At 46.0% G+C, this 21,712-nt stretch overlaps 1 protein-coding gene across 2 annotated transcripts; it reads right to left on the bottom strand.

Annotated features, from left to right (window-relative positions):
- Window positions 1-2,877: 2,877 nt before the first annotated feature.
- DMBX1 (diencephalon/mesencephalon homeobox 1) lies at window positions 2,878-20,627 on the bottom strand. Of its 2 annotated transcripts, XM_065746281.1 has the most exons (5): window positions 20,469-20,627; window positions 8,722-8,887; window positions 5,247-5,425; window positions 3,746-4,100; window positions 2,878-3,278 (listed from the first exon to the last, which is right to left on the bottom strand). In XM_065746281.1, the coding sequence occupies exons 1-5, from the start codon at window positions 20,625-20,627 to the stop codon at window positions 2,878-2,880; spliced, it is 1,260 nt and encodes a 419-aa protein (XP_065602353.1). The 2 variants fall into 2 exon arrangements, with proteins under 2 accessions (XP_065602353.1, XP_065602362.1); XM_065746290.1 differs by lacking the exon at window positions 20,469-20,627 and having other exon boundaries at window positions 5,247-5,442; window positions 8,724-8,875.
- Between the last annotated feature and the right edge of the window lie 1,085 nt (window positions 20,628-21,712).

The following is a 21,712-nucleotide window of genomic DNA, read 5'->3' as shown; positions in this document are numbered from 1 at the left end:
TGGGACAGCAAGAGGAGGGAATCCTCTTTCTGTTCTATTTCTGAGACTTGATCAACAGATTCACTTTCCCAAGTAGCTCAGAAAGGACAGGGAATGAGGACCTTCACCATCAGCAACCAGGGGAGGTTTGTATCTGTCCTTTTCAGTCGATAACGTTTTCAGGCTTTTAAAATTTGAAGAGGAATGACACATGGTACCATTCCCCTCAGTCTTTCCACTGTATATACTATACACTATATATAGCCTCAAATTGGTTGAGGAGTTTTTTTGATTTTTTTTTAATATGAAAAGAAGTCCAAATTCCCTGAGGCGTTAAAACAATTTGAAGGAAAGATTCTGCTTTGACAGATAATTCTTTATGGAAGTTTTGCAAGCCGTGAGCCTGAATTCTAGCTTCCAAATCAGTTTTTTCATTAAGCTTACTCTAATTGTGGTAGTTTTAGTTGACTTTGGCCATAAGAAAATAAAAATAAAGTTTAAAAACTGCATCAAATGTTTCAGTGTGCTTATATAGATTAGAGGCAATGGTGTGTGGTGTATTTTTTCTGTTATTTTAAAATATTAGATAATTAAATTTTAATTCAGAACAACCTCAACATAAGAAATGTGATGTGGTTGCATCAAATGGAGGAAGATGAGCAGGGAGATCCCATGGAAAGCCTGCATCTGCCCCAGTGACAAAAAGGATAGCTATGGCTTTTTGGAGTAGGGGGAGGACAAAAACAAAAGCTTTGTTCTGATGTCCCTGTTTTGGATGACAGGCACCCAGTGCTACTGAAGTGAAAGCTGGGATGTTCAAAGGATCTTTTTGGAGACAGCAAATATGCTTTGGTGGTTTTAATTTAGTTGGAGTCCTTTGAAAGTGGCAGCCAAAAACTGACTTTGTACAAATACATTTGGTTTTGGCAAAGCATAGAATTCTGCTGGTCACGGGACCTGATCTGACAAAGTCATGAAAACTGAGGGAGGAAAGAAAGCCCAAAACTGAAGTGTTTGACAGAACAACTATTTAGGGAAGATATTCCATTTACTTTGGAAGCTTGTGTGGTAGATGAGCTGCCCTTCCCTTTCTTGCTACAATTTTATGAGGGATAAAACATCATTTCCCACCAAATTTGGCTATTCTTACATCTCAGTTTAAGGGATTTAGGCGCTTTTTAGGGCGCATTAGTGGGGCTGTAAACACCCTTTCCATTTCCCCCTCGTGTTTAAAGAGGTAACATGACCCACGGCTTCTGCATCAGTATGAAGTAAGGCAGGAGTGAGAGGGGCTGTAGGCTACACACACATTGCCTCTACATTTCTTCTTTAAATCAAGTAGGGACCAGATGATCGCCTGCAATGAATTAGCACGGCTCTGCTGCATGTTAGTGGCTGACCTGGCTGACACCCTTTAGATTCCAGCCTAGCACCTGCCACAGAGCCAGTCTGCATTTTTGGTTCTAGGCAATATTAGATTAGATCTGGGTTTCCTCCCTCCCTGCTGCTTAGCACAGTGAGTTCAAAGGATTTATTTGGTTTGGAAAAAAATAATAAAAAATGGTCTTTTGGGTTGGCAGAAAGGTTGTTTCTCCAGAAGGAAAAACTCTGAGTGGATTACTAAAATGAAGGGTCATTCCAGAGAAATGAGGCCAAAGCTGTCGACTGAAATCACTTTGGAGTTGGTGACTTTTGGTTACATGAGGACGTGGTTACTTTTGGTATCTATTCCTCCTTGCTGCAGAGAGTAGAAAGCCCCTGATTATCACTCTGCTTGGCCTCCGGCATTGCAGCATTTTTCACTTGTTACATTCTCACTTGCCAACCAGGATCTGAAGCTGCACAGCTTGAGGGTAGAATTTGGTGATCCGAGCGTTTTTCTAAGAACAGCTTGCATTAATCGTGGTTTTGTCAAGGAACCATATAATTCATGGTGTATGAACACAGTGGGAGTTCATACAAAGTTTTTATTGTTCTCTATTGTCGAAGCTAGACCAAAATGCTCTCCAAAAAGAAAACCTTGTAATTTGTAAATAGGGGAGTTTACACTTCACTGAAAGACCAAAGAGGAAACAATCAAGTCAGAAGTAATCATGTGAATTTGGCTTTCATTTTTCTCCCCAGCCAACAGCATTCGGCCAGTGTTTTGTCCTCTGTCTGTGAACAAGTGCTATTAGAAAGTAAAGGAAAGAACGCTTGCCTTTTTGGAAGTGCTTAAACAGGAAATTCACCGTTGCATCATTTCCTGGCTGCTATAATATCAGCTTTAGCAGAGAAGTGGAGCAGTGAATTGCAAAATGTTTTTTCTTCGCCATAAGCACCATTAAGACTCTGAACCCAAGAAGAGCAACTAGCTGTGAGCTGAGGTCGGGAGCGTGGATGATTTGTGACTTAGGGACTAGCTACCAAAACTGAAAGAGAAAGGGAAATAAAAGCAAAAGAGGCCACAGTTCTGTAACACTGACAGTAACACATGAGCGGTGGATGCTTTCAACATTGTAAACTATGTACAAGACAAAGCAGGATTCTTTGTTTTCCCAAAGAATGCATCAACAACAAAAAAGGGGGTATATAACACAGTTGGCACGTTATCATCGGGGTGAGGTAAGGGGGCTTTTTCTGAATGTTACAGACTTAACTCACAGCAGTCCAAAGGGACAGTTCATCTGTCTAAATACACATCCTCTCCCCCTTCCTTGTTAAATATTTAAAGACCAAGCCAGTAGCAATGTCTGATGCAATTGCAGTGCTAGTAAGACATTAGTAAATGCAAAGTTTTCCCTGATAGGGAGCACCTTACTCCAGGAAGAGATGAGGGTGGAAGGGGTTACAGGAGTGACATGTCTGGTGCCAACCTCTGGTGCATCTTCTTATGGGCCATGGTTGCCCATCTGGCAGTCAGTTGGGTAGGGTGTCAAGCCCAAGGGACGCTGCATGCTGCTTTGCCCGGAGCCTTAGGTTCTCAATACTCGTCGTTTTACTGTTCAGGCTTGGAAGGGAGCTGGAGGCCTGCAGGATGGGTGAGGACCAGACCTGCTGAGCGTGGGAGAGCGATTGGTAGTACGACTGACAGTGCAGGGAGCTCAGAGGTGCCATGTTGACATTCATGCCCAAGTAGGGCATGGCAGATGGTGTCCCCATTTCGAAGGAGGAGTAGTGGACCAAGTTGTTGGTAGCTGCCATGTGCTGGCGGAATTGCTCCTGCAGGCGGAAGAGGCTCAAGGGTGAGGAGGAGTAGGAGTGAGTCTGAGCCAGACCACTGCTGGATGAAGGTGTCACAGTCGCACTGATAGGAGACTCTGCATCAGGAGATAGAGGGAACGGAGGTTATTTTGGCAGGCTAGCTGTGGGTGCTGATATGCACCCAGTAGGGTTCAGACTGCACAAGCTCTTCTCTTTTGCAGTCTTGCTGCAAAAGAGAAGAGTTGCGTTAGCACAGAATGGCTAAAACACATGTTCAGGCCAAACATCTTATTTTTTAGAAATGGGGTTGATATCTTTGCTATAGCTTTCCCTTTCTTAATGAACACTGTTCTTCTCAAGTTGTAATCTGAGCAGAGAGTCTTTGTTCTTTCTGCCATCCTGCTTCAATAGACATCATACCCTCCATGGGACACACGTAGCACTGGGGACATGTGAACAAGTCTGGGCAGCCCACAAGTAGCACCCAAACCATAGGGAATAAGGATCTGTACCCAACCACCAGCATCCCCTTTGGCAACACCAAGGTACTGATCCCAATCACCATCAAGATTCTGCCCCTCACCTGCTTTTGGGCTTGCTCTCTTGCAGTTCAAAGTCTTGCTGTCCACGCCAGGGCTCTTGTCCACTTTAGCCTCTTCCAAGCTGCTCTTAAACTCCTCCTCTCTGTCAGTCTGGTCCTCGGGCGCTGACTCACTGGCTGACTGCTCCGACAGGGTTAGGTTGAGGTCCGTGCTTACCTCACTTGGGAGGCTCTGGGTCTTCTCAGAGTCAGGTATTGTGGACTGGGTCTCCAGCACAGGTGGTTCTGTCTTTCCCTCGCTGTGGCTGCCTTCACAGTCCTTCTGCTTCTGCAGCTGCTCCTTCTGCAGGCTACGCTGCTTCTTCCGGAATTTGGCCCTTCGGTTCTTGAACCAAACCTTCAGCGCCACAAATGGTAAAGGGGAAAATGGTGAAAATCACACATAATTCCAAATTCAGCATCATTCAGCTGGGCAGCTTCAGGAGATCCCCAAGTAATGAGATACTGCAATGCCACTGTGCCCAAACCTCATTCCACTTTGTTGCATCTTAACCTGTTGCTAGCATTTCTATGAATGGCACAATGTTGGTGGGTTGTTTTTTTTTGTTTGTTTGTTTTGTTAGATGAAGAAACAAAAATCATGAAAGTCAGAATATCTTTACATTTATATAAAATAATTATTGGTTCCCACTGTTTGTCCACACTGAGAAGCTTACTATTTTGTCTTTCAAAGCCCAACAAGGCAGGAACTACCCCACCAGCAGGTTATGATAGTTGGAACATAAAAAAAAAAAAAAAAAATAAATAAAATAAAACAAAACCTTGGTCTGAGATGTTGCAATTATTGACACTGGTGGAAAAGAGCAGATGGAATTACTTGGGTTTCTGCTCCTCTGAGAAAGCCAGAAAAGCCTCTCAAATAAATAAATAAGTAGACTTCTGTTGATGTTTCTAAAATTTCCCCCAAAGAAATCTGAAAGAACAGATGAAAACCAGTGTGCACTTCAGACAACCCTAAATTAAAAAAATACGCTGTGGATTCAGAAATTCTTTAGCATATGCTGTGACTTCAGTTGAATGGCTTAGGAGTTGGGGCTCTTTTTTTGTTTGGTTGTTGTTTCTCTCTCTTCTTTGATAATTGTATCTGGCACACATTTTTGGTTACATCAGAAATTTCTTGAAAAATTGAGAGAGCTGGTCAGCCCCCTGGGTCCAATGTGACAGGACAAAGGGAAAAGGTTTCAAATGGAAAAGAGATATAGATTGCATGTAAGGGAAAAGGCTTTTACAGTAAGGGTGGTGAGGCACTGACACAGATTGCCCAGAGAGGTGGTAGATGCCCCATCCATGGAGATACTCAAGGTCAGGCTGGACCAAGGTCGGAGCACTTGATAGAGCCGTCCGTAGGCATCCCTGTTCATTTCAGGGGAGTTAGACCAGATGGCCTTTAAAGGTTCCTTCCAACTCAAATTATATTATGATTCTATAACCCCAGTACATTCATTTAATAATCCCCACTCACAAACCCACAAAACAGAAGTACCTGGACTCTGGCTTCAGGCAGATTTGTGCACATAGCCAGCCGCTCTCTCATCACTACATCTGGATAGTGTGTCTTCTGGAAGGTCTTCTCCAGTGCCTCCAGCTGCTGGGCAGTGAAGGCCGTGCGACTTCGCCTTTGTTTGCGATGCTGGGATCCATAACGTGCCTCCAAAATGATGTCTTGAAATGTACAGCCGTTGGAAGACAAGAAAAGTGGCCAATTTAATTATTGGAATTTGTATGCAGTTGAATGAAGCACTTGCTAATACAAGATGAGCCAACACAATGGTGTTTTCATGGGCTCTAGATCTAATAAAACCCATGCATGCTTTTTGATGGTTAGTTGAGGTGTCTGAGGAGGTAAACTTTTGACTAGAAAGCTTCGTCTGGTCTAACACAGATGTAGGAACTATTGAGACTCCTGAGCCAAATTTGATTGAAATAAGCCAGTGTCAGCAGGGCGGAACATGGAGATATGCATCCTTAAATGTGGCATAGACCTCATAAGGCTCTTTCATTAAGAAACACAATTGAAAATAAGGTGTGTGGATTCACTGTGTCAATCGGGAAAGGAATCCAGCATTGTGTTCCTCTTGAAGCCACGTGCAGAACTCTGATAGGCTTCAATGCTGCCATGATGCTGATCAGTGAGAAGAGTCCATGCAGCTCAAACACAGCTTTCCCAAGTCTGTTTTGTTGGCTGCACCTGTACTAGAAGACAGACACCTTCCCAGAAACCAGGCTGAGCTCACTTTTCTGCAATGTCTTGTGTTGCTTGCTGTAGTCTTCAAGGCATGACACTAGAAAGCTGTCCTGGGCTCTAGTTCAGGAAAGCACTTAAGCTCGTGTGCTTTTGTGTTTAGCTTGAAAGCACGTGCTTTACTGAGCATGGACACACTCCAGCATCAGGGTTAGAAAAGGCAGCCAGGAACCCAACCCAGCTCTGCTGATTGTAAGCCCAGAGCTCGTGTGCTAAACCCTTCTTGGTAAAGAAGCTGCTCAGAGGGTTTGACGTTGCAAACCATGCTCACAAAATTGAGGGCAGAGAAGAAATTCAGGCTGGGGTAAATCTGAGGCCCACATTTAAGGGCTTATTATTTTACCACAGGCACTATTATTGCACAACAGCTGGTGGGAGTAGAAAGATCTTAAATCAACGAAAATAAGTTATTTTAAAATGAAAAAAGAAAATCCCTATATTACTCAAGTTGGGACATGTTGTGCTGCAGTGCTGGAGTGAAATACTCAGTCTGGCGAGAGGTTTGGTCTCCAAGAGGAAAATGCAGGAAGAGCTTTAGTGGTGTCTGGTATCATTTTTAATTCAGTTAAGAATGTGACTTCCAATAGAACAGAGGGATAAACACACTAGAAAACAACCCACCAGGGAGAAAAATGAGCATTATCAATGTGAGGCTCTCAGATGAAGGCTCTCGCTGCTGTTTGTTTGTGCTTTTGTCATGAGTATCGTGGCATGAATGTAAACAGTAAAAGAAAACCTGCTGTCAGGACAGCCATAGAACCACGCAGCTGGCTTCCAAATATGTCAGCTAATGAGCATAGCAAATCAGCACTGCACCGCTCGAGCATTCCTCTTCCCAGCTTCCAGCTGCTTCATTCTAGGTCAGCATTTGCAGTGCCTTTCTGGGCTACTGCCAAAGCAATGTGGTTTTGGCAACCTGGAAGACTTGGCTGGGGTAAAGGGCTTTGGCCAAATGCAATGTTATCCTGGGTGCATACAAGATACCTTTGTATTCAAGGTATCCAAGCTCTTGGGGAACGAAAACTGGTAAAAGCTGCAACTTTGGAGGCAGTGACGTGAAGCCGAAGCTACTCCTGAATGTTTTACAGAGCTTACGTTTGTGTTTCAAGAAGAAGAAAGCAGGAGAAAGGACATCAGTTTAACACCCTACCTGGAGGCTGCAATATTCCCAAATTTCTACAGCAGAATTAGACAAATCAGCTCCCCAGAGGTGGCAGCTCATGCATTAAGTTTGGCCACTCCAATAAGAGCTAACCAGCAATTATTTTAATGTTTTAACTATGTTTTCAGGCTTTGTACGAGAAGGAGAATATAAATTGCAGGCGAGGTCTTGCTGTTACAATCAGAAACCTCTGTTTTCTGACTTAAGGTCGTTTGCTTTTGTGCTGCTTTATTCTGACTGTCCCTGGAAGGCAAATGAGATCTATAACCCTGCACTGAAAGATATTCAGAAGTAACAGAATGTGAAGCAACTGCAAAGGAACCAGCTCATAGGTATGTAATGGCAAAGATAAGCAGACAAGGGGACTGTGGGATTTAATTCAGAAAGGCTTCCAGGTGGGGTATTAATTTTAACGATAAGAGGTCAGAAGACCAATTGGTCAACAATACCAGAAGAGCTTTTTATTCTATCTTTTTATCTCCCTTTTCTTTTACCCTAGTTAAGGTAAAAAACATTACGTCCTCCGTGCTGCAGCGTTAAAGATAACAGGTAATGACAAGAAACTTTCATGAGATCCTTTTGTCTAGGAAAGGGGGCAGCTTGAGACCCAAGGTCTGAGAGGCACAGTGTAGGTTTGGGATCATCCACTCCCCTCTTACTGCCTCTGTGCTGGAATGATTAGGGGAGGAGAGAATGGGTGACCAGGACAAGCAAAATGCTCACCAGTTCTCACTCTGTAGCCATTGATAGATCCAGAATTATTCTCCATCTCTCCATTTTCAGTCCCTTTTTATGAGACAGCAACTCCCAGTTCTGCCCTACAGCCTCCCAGAGATCCCATAGGCTGCAGTGAGGAATGATTTTACATTCAACAGTTGTATAAGGGAAATTTACTGCCATGAAGACTTGAGAGATTCACTGATAGAAAGAGACTGAGACCCTTACCATCTTGCCTCCGTGGCATACTCACTTAAGTGGACTGCCCTGAAAATGCACTCTTTTTTCAGCAATATATCAGACAGCTATAGGCTTGTTTAAAGCAGATAAACAATTTTTAGATGGTCAGGAAGCATATGTCTGTTCTGGAAAGGGCTCTAGAATTGAATCCACAGACACCTATTGCTTCAGCTTCAGTATAGTACTGCATCTATCCTGTTGTCAGACTCGACCTGACACACCATATCCAGGCCCTGACCAAAGTGCTAATGTGTCTGCTGTTAGCCATTTGAACTGCAGAAGGCTTAGATGGTCTCAGCCAGGTTTGGGTGTTTATGGTAGGCTGAAAAACAAAGGAAATGTGTTTGTTTTACTGCAGGACAAGTAAATATATTCAGATCTCTATCAGTTATTTTTTAACGGTTCCCTCTACCAAAACATAGAACATTATGTGGGCTTTGCACTTCCTCTTAATGGCAGTATAATGATAATGCTGTTCTAATCACAGTAAATCAGGGGAAAGCGAGTCAAACCAAAGGTTTGTGTTCCCTGCTGAGGAAGAGAGAAAGAATCAAGGGCTTTTCCCAGGGAAGAGCAAAAGCCGTGGGTTGTTCTTACCAGCCAGTCTCTCTGCCAGGGTGAGGGCATGCACCGAGGGCCGGTAGTCAGGCGCGTGCTGAGCTTGCTGGGCTGCCTGCTGGTGCAGGTTGTACATGGCGCTCAATGAGTTCATGGCATGCAGAGAGTACCCATTCACCCCATAGTGCTGCATGGCGACATCAACCTGCAAAACAGCAGCCAAACCTTTGGAAAGCTGATCACAAACTCGTTCCCAACCTTGAAATGCCTGCAGGTTTGGGGAAAGGTATCAAAATAGCTCCTAAAACACCAATAGCATCAATCAGGCTTCCAAGTTTAGAGATCAGTATCAGATTGCACGCTGCACAGGATATGCAGAGCAAAAGGCAAGAAGGATTTTTTCAGCATTGTAACATACATATAATAATAATGAAATAAATCATATTATCTTTGCTTTTAATGAACCAACCCAGCTCCATCACAGAATTAGCTGTTTCCTCCTGTCATTGCCTACAGCAGGCTGTTCCTCAGACCCGTTGCAATAATGTCAAACTATATTTTTTTATCTGAATCTACTCACATGTAATATATTTCCACCAATTTTCCTTATGGTTCTTTTTAACAAAACCCAAATTATAGGAGGAAAATAAAAAAAAAAAGCATGCGGTGTAAAGGAAAATAAATCTGGAGCTTAATAGGGCCAAAAATGTTACTGCTAAAGAGGGAGTTAAGGTTTGCAATAGATACTGAAGTCTCATAGCTCAACAGCAAAGAAATTATTCTGAAAAAAACAAATGGCCTTTTTTTTTTTCCCATGGTGGGCACTGCATGAAACTTCAAGCTGTTTTTCCTAATGTGCCATCTGTAAAACTGAGCGAACATTGATCCCAAAAGCCAAGTGATGCTTCATTCATCCACATTACGAATGACTGAGGTCCTCCTGGATGTCATTTCTATAGCTCATAAGACATCAGAAAGGAAGTTGTGAAACATTTGCCACCAAAAAAAGTCAAAACTTCAATTTCCACTATCATCTGGAAAGTCAGTGCCACAAATGGCCATTGAGAGAAAGAGGCTCAGCTGCGCAAGCTGAAGGAAAGCAGGTAGGATGTGTAGGCAGCCTCTTAGAAAACATTTCTGATCATTGATCACTGGCGGTGGCTTGAATCCAGTGATTTCAGATGGAAGCTGATGCAGCAGATAGCAATCCTGTTAGGATGAAAAATTATGATCTGCTTTTTTCAGTAGTAAGGACTCTTTAATCTATTTAAAATACAGTCGGACAATGTCATTATCAGTAGCTGATTTATTGAATAATGCATTTAAGGTGTGCAGATATGTAACTTGTATCTAGCTGAGGAAAGTGGGAGGAAAAAAAAAGATCTGCTCTGTATTAACAACTCCAGGCAAATCTGAATTCATTTTCAAAATATTTCAACTTGAAATTCACCCAAGCTTATTTTTTTTAAAGTAAATTATCCCCAAAACAAAACAATTGGTTCAACCTTCATCTACACCTTATTGAGGATTTTGTTCATTCCAGTGGGAGAGAAAAATCAAAGCTTCTCTGAGCTGGGTCACTGTGACAACAGTTATATTTTTGATGGTTGGACTGGATGATCTTGGAGGTCTTTTCCAATCATAACGACTCTATGATGCTATATTTGGTACAAATGCTGACCTAAACACAAGGATGCCTCAGCCCTGTGCTAATTGAGCTTAGGGAAGAGTTAAGCCATGCCAGAACTGTTTGAGTTGAGGGCCTTCCTGTGGCCACCAGAAGACATGTCCCATCACTTAAGAGGAGGAAGGTTGGGCTGGAGCTCATGGCATGTCCCCAGAACAGACACTTCTAGAGAATCCACACTGGGGCTCAGTCTGGCCAGGAGATACATGGGAGGCCAAGTGGCTTTGGCTCCCTGGCACACAGAAATGCCTTTTTAATTCTTAATCCTGTCATTTTGCATGTTCAGGGAAGAAAGAGCAGGAGGGTAACTTTCCCATAGCATCAGTGCTGGAGGGCACTGCAGTGGCGTGCCTTCCAGCTTCCACTGGAACTGTTGCTCCAGGGAGATTGCAGGTTATGTGAGCCTTAGAAGATATTTCTGTGTGCGTACATGTATTTGAACAAACTCTTCCAAGTGGACTAGAAGAAAGAGCATCATTTAAAAAATAATAATAATGAATGATATGAGAATAATAATTGTTGACTCATGACCTGTGTCAACACACAGAACAGCATTCGGCATAACTACCTGTCACCTGAACAGTATGAATATCAACCCAGGTTCCACACAGAAATGGGGAAAATAGGATCAGTTGTATCAGTTTTATCAAAAATAGTGCAGCCAGCAGGAGCAGGGAGGTCATCATCCCCCTGTACTCAGCACTGGTGAGGCTGCACCATGAGTACCACGTTCAGTTTTGGTCCTGTCACTACAAGGAAGACATCAAGCCCCTGGAGAGCATTCAAAGAAGGACAATGGAGCTGTAAGGAGACTGGAGCACAAGTCTTATGGGGAACAACTGAGAGAACTGGGATTGTTCAGTCTGTACAAGGGGGGACACAGGGGAGATGTTATTGCCCTCTACAATTGCCAGAAAGGATGTTATGGTGAGATGGGAAAGAAGGTAAGAGTGAAAGAACAAGAGGGAGTAGCCTCAATTTGTGCCAGGGAACGTTTAGGTCGGATATTAGGAAATGATTTTCCAAAGAGTGGTAATGCACTAGTGCAGGCTGCCCGGGAGGTAGTTGAGTTACCATCCCTGGTGGTGTTCAAGAGACACATAGATGTGGTACTAAGGAATATGGTTTAATGGGCAGCATTAATGGTATGTGGACAACTGGACTAGATCTTAGAGGTCATTTCCAACCCTCTGTGATTCTATATCGTACACTTACTGTGTGATACAATTCAAACTCATAGGCAGCGTTAACTTAGATAGCAAACAGCTCCCATTTAACTGTCAGCTCTGAGCACACTCCAACCTCAATAAATTAAATATTTAAAAGACATCATACTGCAATTTTTTTTAATGGAGAAAGCCATTCATCAAGCCACCGCTGTGTTTCACAAGCTGTCGAATAGTGCTTACACTGGTTAAAATAATCTTTATATTTCATTAAGCAACCAAATAAGCTGATCCCTCCCCACTGGGTGTATAGATGGTTTTAATTTCCAGAATCTGCAAATGCATCTTTTATGTGACTGAGTGGTTGGAGGGACTGTGAGGAGGATGAGCGCAGCCACCTGCATACTGCATTTTGCCTGGTGTTGTAGGGAAAGCTCCATGCTCCTCTCCTTTAAATTCTAACATTAAATACTCCTCTAACACTGCTGTTTAATTTGAAGCAAGGCAATGTACAAATTCATGACTGGGGATGGGAACTGTGCTATCCTTGAGCACTACCACTATTCCCTTCCCAGCATCAGCCCCAGAAGCCTCAACTTCCTATGAATTCATAGCACAAGTGGTAAGATTTTTTGCACTTAATATAGCTTAGAGGGGAAATGTGGCTCTGAATTTCAGTATGATCAGGCACATTTGGATAAAGTACTTGAAAATCCCCTATTTAACCATTCATAAGATTGTACCGAGGCACAACATTGTGCCCTGAAACCAGATACGGAGAGGAGAAAACCACCCACTTCCTTTCCAGGTGAAAACTCCCATTCCTGGTAGTCTATTTTTCTGTATGCATTGAGTTGAAACAGTCTGAAAAGAATAGAACATTTTTAAAATTTTATATCAAAGTATTCTGCAAAGTACCTTGTAACAAAACATCTGTATCCTTCCCCTCTGGAGGGAAAATAATAATAGTAATAATAGTAATAGTGATAATAATAATACTTAAAAGGTCCTAGAGCTGTACTAATTTCACTGAAGAATTTGGGTTGAGGGACGCTTTCTGCTTGCTGCTCTCCTCATTCACCCCTTCACTCCCCCATCAAAATGTCACCAGCCAGTCTCTGGTTTCACATGCCAGCCACAGATGATGCACTGAACAGAAATGCACAACTGACAAAACTTGTTAGGTCAGAAATGAATCGATCGCCACAGCCCAAGTGTCATGGTGCTGGCTGCTGAGCTCACCTCAGTGCCACAGAGCTGTCCCCATGCTGAGCTGTGCTGAGCGAAGATGTGCATGGCAGCTTGGCTGTAAGAGGAGAGTAATGCCAAATCAGGACAGTGCTTTTCCTTCTATTTGTTATCCTGGGATAAACACCTCTACCGCTTCCTGCCCCTACCTGAACAAATCTGGGTCTACATGGAAGGATTTTCTTCCACAGTTCATTCTGGCCAGTTTTCCTAGGCAAGAGTGGGAAATGACAAGGGGGAGATTTTTGCCCTTCTCATGGAAATGACATTGGGTGAGAGAGATTTGAGGTTGGGAATAGGATGGTTTGCAAGGGCTTTGGGCCTTTTTCACTTTTCTCCGTAATTGGCTCCTCCCAATACTGAGACATCCCAAGCTCAAGGAATTACTGAGACTAAATTTCAACCCTGCCCACAGCAGGTAGTTTAAAACTGAAAGAATTTTGAGGTCCCTCCTAATCTAAGCAATCCTAGGTTCCTAAACTGACTGTCTTGCACAGGATCCTCAGACATCTTCATGAAGAATGGGGTAATAAAACCTACAAGGCACAGGTTGCCCAGAGAAGTGGTGAATGCCCCAACCCTGGAGACACTCAAGGTCAGGCTGGAGGAGACTGTGAGCACCTGATGGAGCTGTAGGCTCCTGTTCATTGCAGGGGAGTTGGGCAGGATGACCTTTAAGCATTTCTTCCAACTCAAATGATTCTATGACTCCATGATAAGAAATAAAGTTTTCTTGGAGGGGTCAGGAATAGGATGCTGGAGCCCACATTTAGCTGGTGGATACTGTGGGGTGTTCTCATTTCATTACAATTCATACACTCCAAAAACTGGGGAGCACTGGAATGTATAAGGGCTTCCTTATATAGAAAGTAAGCTGCACTAAACAAGTGTCATCTGGATTTTGACAGCTCACTGGTGTAAGTGAATTTCAACACCATCATTCATTTCTGGTGAAAAGAGAGGAACCAGAGATGTGTGTGAGGTTTGGGAGAGCTCTGCACTGCATCAGGTCTGTACCAGGAAGCAAGACACTGCATGGGAATGGGAAAAAAGTAGAAATGCAGAAAAATAGTCTGGTGCTCACTGGGGATCTATGCCTTGTTGTTGGCATTTGGGGTCCTGTAGGTGACAGCAATATAGGAGCAGCACTGCCATGTAAAAGCAAAGTTGCAGTCCTGAAGCCCAGCAAATCTGCTCAGTAGATGCAAATTCCTGCTTGCATTCTCTTTGCCAAGCACGGGAATCTGGTCACTATTAACAGGGGAAAACAGAAAATAGTTTGTGCTGACAGTGTCCCCATTATTACTGCTGGCAATAAGCCTCATCAAAACCAAAATCACAACAAAATATTCCCCGGCTCCGAGGGCTCCTCTGCTTTATGATTTCACGCTCTGAGTCCTTACACAGGAACGCTTCAAATCAGCAAGATGGATAACAAATCTCTGCCCCTGTGTATCTGACAGCACAGGGAAAGAGGCTCCATCCATAGGCAGACAGATGTTTTATATATATTTGGTGCTAAATGAGTTACATGCCTACGAGGTTCTGAACAAATGGTCCTTGCAAGAGGTTTTCTTCAATCTTGTTTTTTTTTATATCCCTAAATCTTTGTGTAAAGGTCCAAAATCATGTAAGATAATAACCAGTGTGCCATAAATCAGTTTTGTGCCTCACATGAGGTTGTTCCCTCAGACATTCAGTAATCTCACCTTTGAAGGGGATGAAATATAAATAATTTCCAATACTGCAACACATCATATTTTCCCATTCAGACATCAAGTCCGAGAGCAACATGCACCGTAAAACCACCCTTCCAGAGGGCTGAAATAAAGGGAATGAGAACAGCTCAAATAAATAAATAAATAAATAAATAAAGTAAAATAAGAATCAAGATTCCCCATTTCTAAAGTAATATTTTTACATCTGTTCAAATTCTTGGATTTAAACACCGCCACCTTCTAAGTGCAGAGCAAGATCTTAATTGCATCTGGTCTGTCTGGACAAGTCACAACCCAACGAAAGCAAAACCAGAGTTATTAGGTTTGTAGGTTTTCACAACTAAGCCTGAGAGCATTCTGGTGAGATGGGAAAGTTTTAGGGGTCTCAGGACATGGAAATGTGAGTGTCCGAGAGCTGAGCCCGGCTGTGGCAGAAACACTCATTGATGGCTGTGATTTTTATTTAAGGCTTTGGGGAAATAACTTTCCTCCTTCCCCAGATATCAGCACCAAGTGATTGATCGGACAGATCCTGGCTAAGGAATTTCCAGGGTCTGTGCTTGCAGAGGTGTGCCCTTTGAAGGGCAGCCTCTCCCACTCTAAAATGAAATATAACAAAATAAAATAAAAAAGAGACACCCTCACTACCTCTATTTTTGAGTCAGGCACAGTTTTTAAGCCTTGGATCCCAATGATATGCAGTGCAGAGACAAGATTTGGATTGCTAAACATCAGCATTGTGCTCATAGTGATTTACAGGTGAAAATCAGTGTTTGCAGATCGGCTCCCTTGGAGGGATTCAACCCTTAACAAGAGATCCTGCAATTTATGTTGAATCAAAAGCATTTTCCTGGATAAATAAGCTCTCAATATGAACATCTCTAGTTTCAGGATTTTGCTTTGCTTCCAGCTCAACCAACAGCCAAAAAAAAAAAAAAAAATTAAATTACATTTTTAGGCAGACTTCTTCTGATGAGCACTGTGGTGAGAAACGAACCCTGCAGCCCAGCTTGGCACCGAGGACAGGAGCACACACAGCCCTGTGCTCTGCCCGTGGATGTCAGCATCACACCGAGCCAGGCTCCAGCAGACCACACCACTCGCACCTCTCAGCCCATCCCTGCCTCCAACCTGCCCTGAGCCTGGGTGTGGGGTAACCCTGAGGATGCTGAATTCAGCAGCTGCTTGAAGCGTTTAACTTGTCTGTTTGTATGAGGGGAAAAAAAAGTCCTTTCCCCCTTGCCTCCTCCAAAACAAGCATGTTTCTGGCTCAGCTGTACTTGTATGTGGTTGTCTGGCTTTGCCTTTCCCCTCGCTGCTGTGAAAATGGCTTTGCCTGGGAAGCACCATTTTGTTCGCCTTAAGGTTAGCGAAGTTAGTTTTCCAAACCCAACAACAAGAGAGACCCAGAGATCCCTAAGTGCCTTTGGGAACCCTGGCAGCACCAGGGGCAGCTCCTGGAACAATGTCTGGGAGGTTCCTACCCGTTGTGGGGTGACATGAACACACATTGTGTCACCTCTGCTCTCCCTCCAGGCAGATGATGGGGACAAGCTACCAATGCTGCTCATCCATTGACCCACAGTTTCTGGGTGTTAAACTGAGAGCAGATGGGCACTGCACCCTTGTGACACGCATCAGGTTTGTGCTTCGTCATTAAGAGTTTGGCACAATTTGGCACAAAAATATCTTTTTTAGATGCTCTTCCAGGTGCAAGGTTGGCTACAAGGCAAAATGACAGACGAGTCAAATGATGAGGGATGTGATTTGGTGTTCATGGTGGTGATGGCTTGGCGGTTGGACTAGATGATCTTAGTGGTCTTTTCCAGCCTCAATGATTTTATGATAATAATAATCCTGAAAGGCAGCTCCAGCAAGTCACACAATTCTGGGGCATTTTTAATACCTTAAAAGAATAAGGCAGACGTTTTGAATTTTCCTCCTTGACAGGGATAACACCGACATTCCTCCTTCCACTAAAAAAAACCTTTACTTCTGCACCATGACTTCCCACGGGCTGGAGGGAGCCTTGTCCCCCCGAAACCACCGGTGGGAACCTGAGAGAACTGTGGGCACGGTGATTCATCCCTTCCCGTAAGCGCTTGGCTACACGCATCGAACTGAGCACAGCTGCCAAGGTAAGCGATGTGCTTTGGCCACCAGCAGGTGATCTGAGCCCGCAGGATAGGCAGAGCAGCTGAACGCCCAAGCACCCTCTTCCCATAAAACACTTTGCACGTTGTCATCGGGGCAGATTAAAGCAGCGTTCCCCCAAGCAGTGTTTGCTCTGGCTGCAATCTCTCCCTAAGGAGCCATGCAGCAGCTACCAGGAGGAAACAGTCTGTACCATGGCCCACCCACAGCCCTGGCTGCAAGCACTGCTCAGCCCCATTCCCACTCCCTCTCTCCCTTGGGGACCTTCCCCTTCCCAGGGGCCTTGGCTGCACTTTGGAACCCATAAATGAAGTGCCCGATCCCAAACCCATTGGAGTCAACAGAAATAAGAAATGATCAATCCCAGCGGCTTTGGAGCTGGCGCAGGCTGGAGGCAAAAGGCTGAGGACTGAGCAATCCTGTTGCACTGTGAATTAATTCTGGTATGTATATAGCTACATTTCAAGAATTTTCCACACTTCACAACAAACACGTTTCAGTGCATCACCCCAAAATAGGGCAATTATCAGTAGCTTTTAGGATAAAAACATTTGGGCTTTCCGTGTTCTTGATGTCATTCACTTTATGCTTTTGCCAAATGAAGCTGTAAGTGTTCCTGCTCTGACACGAGCACTGGAACTCAGCGCTGAACCCCAGCTGACATCCATCAGTTCTCCAGCTGAATATACCTGCTGGCTCAGAACACACTGCTTCAAGCTGAAGCACTGCCCTATTGCAGCAATGACCACATCACGGAGAGCTGCATCCCGGACCCTTCCTTCACCATCACTGCTTTGGCAGAGCTGGTGGTGGGGATGACAGAATGGAGACATGCCCTGCTCCTTCTCACTTCCTTTCTTCAGGATCTCCTCTTTCTCAATAGAACTCCTTCTTTTAAAGGAGAAATTCACTACACAAGAAACAAGACCCTCTGCATTCACTCACCCTATGACTACATTGCTTCTCCCTGACCTGCAGGAGCTGCTCTGCTCCTTTGGTGCAGGTAGGAGAAGCAGCAACACAGAGCACATCCCAACTATTGAGATATCTTTAAATTACTCTATTGAGTTATCTTTAAATTATCAGGAAAAGCTGCCCTAACTGCCTCCATTCAGTAACTTTGAGTACATTTTTGCACTGAATACATTTGTGAAATTTAACATAACATCTCGACAGTCGTGGGATAGCGGAGTTGAAGCTGCTTGTAGTCTTTCAGGAATTTTCTGCTCTGTAGTTTAAGCACCCAATGGAAAAACTGAACTTAGAAATACCATCCAAAAGCCGAAGGGCTGTCCCACACGGGGCCATGGGACAGTCCAGTCTGAGTGAGTTGCCCAGGGCTCGGAAAGGGAATGAAAAGTGGCAGGAACGGCTTGGAAAGGTGGGGAGAGGGATGCTAGTGGTCACCCTACGGACGCTGCTCAGAGAGACCTGGAGGATGGCCTCTGCAGGGAGATTTCCCTCCTCATTTGCTTTGTGCTGTCGGGCAGAGGTGAGAGGAGAGAAAAGCCCCTCCAGCTCTGCCTTGGGGGAGCGGGAGGCGACTGCAGACAAAACTGTTATCCATTAACATCCAATTATCACTTGGTCCAAGCCATTAATTATAAATCAGCCTCCTAATTGGGATAATTAGCTCTCTGCTACTTAATGTAGTATGACTGATGCGTTTGGAAAGAAGGTAATCACTCCATTTGTTTAGCGTTAGGAGAACAAATCCAACTCTCACGGTTTAATTTCAGCCTTAACCCCTCCCTATCCTCCCCCCCCTCCCCAGCAACAAGAAGCGCTCACCGCAGCTCGAATGGAGCTGCATTCATTGTCCGGGAATCGCGGGGGGGGTGGGGGGGGAGATGGGTTGTGCACGCAGCCCCGTGGGGTTGGGACCGAGCCGGGTGGGTTAATTGCTAAGAGTTAATTGGAGGGGACGGGGTTGAGTCCCGGTGGGACCCACAGGTACGTTGGCTCCGGAGGAAAAGTGAAGCACCGCAGCCTCCCATCCCACGGAGCAGCTCCGCGTTTGACACCCGTTTAAAGGAGAGCGGGGAAAAAAAAAATAAACCCTTTGCTCCTCGCTAATTTTCTTCTCTTTCTTCTTCCCCACCCCCATGCCTCACGTCCCTGGGATGTCTCATTAATACCGGCTGCTCGGCGAGCCGCCGATGGCTGCGGGACATGATTAGATATTTATTACTGTCATTTACATGGAAAACTTGAGCTAACCAAGTGGAACTGGAGGGGGCCGCCGGAGGGGACGGGATGGGGCCGAGAGGAGAAGACTATACTTTTTTTTCCTCCCACTGGTACCGGACACAGACGGAGCCCGATCCGCCGGAGCCCCCCAACCGCGGGTGCGGGGCTGATCCCTCCGCGGCTCCCACGCTTTCACCGCGCTCCTCTCCGCCACTTTTCGTTTCGGAAAGGGACCGAGCAGCGCCCGCAACCCATCGGGATAAAGCGAGTTTTCCCCTTTCGGACTGTCGGGTGGGTTGAGACCGAGACGATCTCGGAGGATAACGAAGATTTGGGCAGGGATGTGCTGAGCCGGGTCGTACTAAAGCTGGAGGGGGTCCCCCAGGACTGCACGTGTGCCTGGAAATAAATGGGAACGACAGCGGAGGAACGCCGCGGCTCAGGGGGTGGGGGGCACGGGGCTCCGGGCGGGACGCTTCCGTGAAAGGAAAAAGAGGAAAATACTACTACTACTGATTATAATAAAAAGGACTGTCGCGAGAAGCCTCAGGGTTGAAGCGCATCTCCATCGGACGAGGGACTCCCCGGAGCACTCTTCCCGGAGCGCTTCGCTTTGCCTGCAGGAAGGAGCCCGTGTTCCCCTGGCGGGACCCCCACCCCGGCGAGGTTTCCTCGCCCTCTACGTGTCCCTTTCACGGTGGCCGCGGTCCCACTGTCCCCGCGGTCTCTCCGAACGGGCACACGAACTTCCCTCCCCCCCATACTCGTACCACCCCCCCCCCCCGAGCCGTTATCCCGTGGCCCGAGGGGCGGCCCTGGCGGAGATGTATGAGATCTCTGGCGGTAAAAATATGCATGCTGCTCTCCGTTTGGTCAGCCCCGTAATGGAGGTGTAAATAGGTTTCGACTGCGAAACCGTTCATTCATCAACCGAGCCTGACAGCGCGGGGCCGGGATTTATGTACCCCTTCGATTGAGAAAGAGGGGAAAGGACCCCCCCCAGCTCTTCAGGAGCCAGTGCCCGTCCCTTTTGCCCAACCTTGCGGGGGTTGGGGGAGGTGATTTCCCGTAGAAACATCTTAACGCTGCGGAGTTTCGACGCTGTCCCTTCTTTGCTTAACTTCAGCGGCTCCGGGAAGAAACCCCGCTGCCCCCCACACTCCTCTCCGGGACGCATCGCCCCGTCCCGGCCCGCTCTCACTCAGCGATGTTTTCCCCTCTCCGGAGGCCGCGCCGTTTATTAAAACATAGTTATGTAAATAAGGGAAAGTATTTCTTCTCTCCCCGTATCGCGGCAAGTGAGAGATGCGCACCCCCATCCCGTTCCTCCCCGGCTGCCAAAAAGAGCACCCCCCCGTCCCCGACCCCAGCGCGGCCCTTCGCCGAGTGTTAGGTGTTTTTATTTTTGCCTTTTTTCTTTAAGAAAGCGCTATAAAAAAAGAAGGAAAAAAAGAAAGAAAACGTGGACCGCAGGGAACAGGACTTGAGCTGCGTTTCACTTTCTCGCGGTGCGCGCGTCTCCGCGAATTCTCCCACGGAGAACTCCCCTCCATCCTACCCAGCCATCCCCAAACTCTCCTTACTTCCCCCACGAAACCCACTCGGGGGGCGTTGGGGTCTTACCTGGGGCGGCGGCGCTGCCTCTCCGCCCGCAGTGGGAGCGGGGACACGCGTGGGGAGCGGGCGCGGCGCGGCGCCCTGGCCCGCCCTACTCCATCCGTTCGCGTTGTCTCCGCGCTGCCTCCGCGCCCGGCGGAGCTGCCATCTACCGGGAGGTAGCATTGAAGAAGGATTTTTAAAAGGAGCTTCAGAACGACCCGGGAGCTACCCAGCAGGATTTTCAATGGTCCTCCACCCTGTCAATCAAAACAGGGCTACTGGTAGATCTCCCCCCCCCCCCCCCAACCCTGCCCCCTTCGCCTTCCCCCCTCTAAGTCCCCCCCCCAACGCTTCTTACCAGTCATTTACTCCAAGCCGAGGTGTAAACGCCTAATTAAATCTCTGGGAGCGAACGGGATGCTGCTGGAAGGAGGAGGGCTGAATCCGTAGGTGGGGGGCTGACGGGGTCCGTAAGGCTCAGGGGAGGGAATCTGTGCCCCCCCCCCCCCCTCCCGGCTTAGCAGCACGCCCTGAAGTTTTCCTCTCCCCGATAATCTCCCGGCGTTGATCACCGAGCTGCTCCTGGCCCCCTCCTGTACCCCTCTTTTGAGACGGGACGGATGAAATTGGGGACAATGCGAGGAGCCCTAAGGCTGGGGGAGGCTCTGTGAGGACGAGGACGGGAAAAGCGAAGAAAGAGGAGGCGAGATTGGGGCACTTTAATAGGGAAGAAACAACCACTTAACCACCCTGATTTATTTTTCTTTCATGTACATATATATACACCCGAATTATTTTTTGGGATGTTAAAATAGGAAACCCCTCTTTTTCTTTCCCTGTTTTTTTTTTCTTTAATTCTTTCATATTCCCCTTTCATTTCCCTTTTCCCTTCCTTCACCCCCCTTTTTTTTTCCTTCCGTCCTTCCCCTTTTCTTTTCCTCTCTGCGGGATCTCCGCAGGTACCCCCGTCCAGCGGCCGGGCTGGGATCTGGCAGAGCCCACTAGCTGCAGCCGTGGCTCTATTTGCTTTTCAGCTTTGCCATGCCTTCGCAGCAGAAAGAGCAGTTTAAAGCCTTTAGAGAGATTGCTAATAGATGCCAGCTCCTTGCCTTTAGATTCTCTCCCAGCCCAGAAGGATTTAGGATGGGATTGGGAGACAAGACGCCATTTCAGGCTCAAAAACACCCTGTTTTAAAATGACTGCGGGTAAGAGGATTAAAACAATAATACCCTTCTCTTCTTGAAGGTTTTTTTTCCTCTCTCCCTCC

This window comes from Cyrtonyx montezumae, unplaced genomic scaffold, assembly GCF_038088225.1.
Source record: "Cyrtonyx montezumae isolate F1298 unplaced genomic scaffold, pur_monq_1.0 scaffold_1, whole genome shotgun sequence".
NCBI classification, from domain to species: domain Eukaryota; kingdom Metazoa; phylum Chordata; class Aves; order Galliformes; family Odontophoridae; genus Cyrtonyx; species Cyrtonyx montezumae.
This window is presented reverse-complemented; position numbering and strand designations above follow the sequence as displayed.

What these genes read in the sequence shown, in the direction of transcription:
- DMBX1 (XM_065746281.1), bottom strand. Translation starts at nt 20,627, where the DNA reads ATGCTACCTCCCGGTAGATGGCAGCTCCGCCGGGCGCGGAGGCAGCGC. An exon ending in CCTGGCAGAGAGACTGGCTG is followed by an intron (nt 5,426 to 8,721) that starts GTAAGAACAACC and finishes GTACATTTCAAG; the next exon opens with ACATCATTTTGGAGGCACGT. An exon ending in GAGAGCAAGCCCAAAAGCAG is followed by an intron (nt 3,279 to 3,745) that starts GTGAGGGGCAGA and finishes CTCCTGATGCAG; the next exon opens with AGTCTCCTATCAGTGCGACT.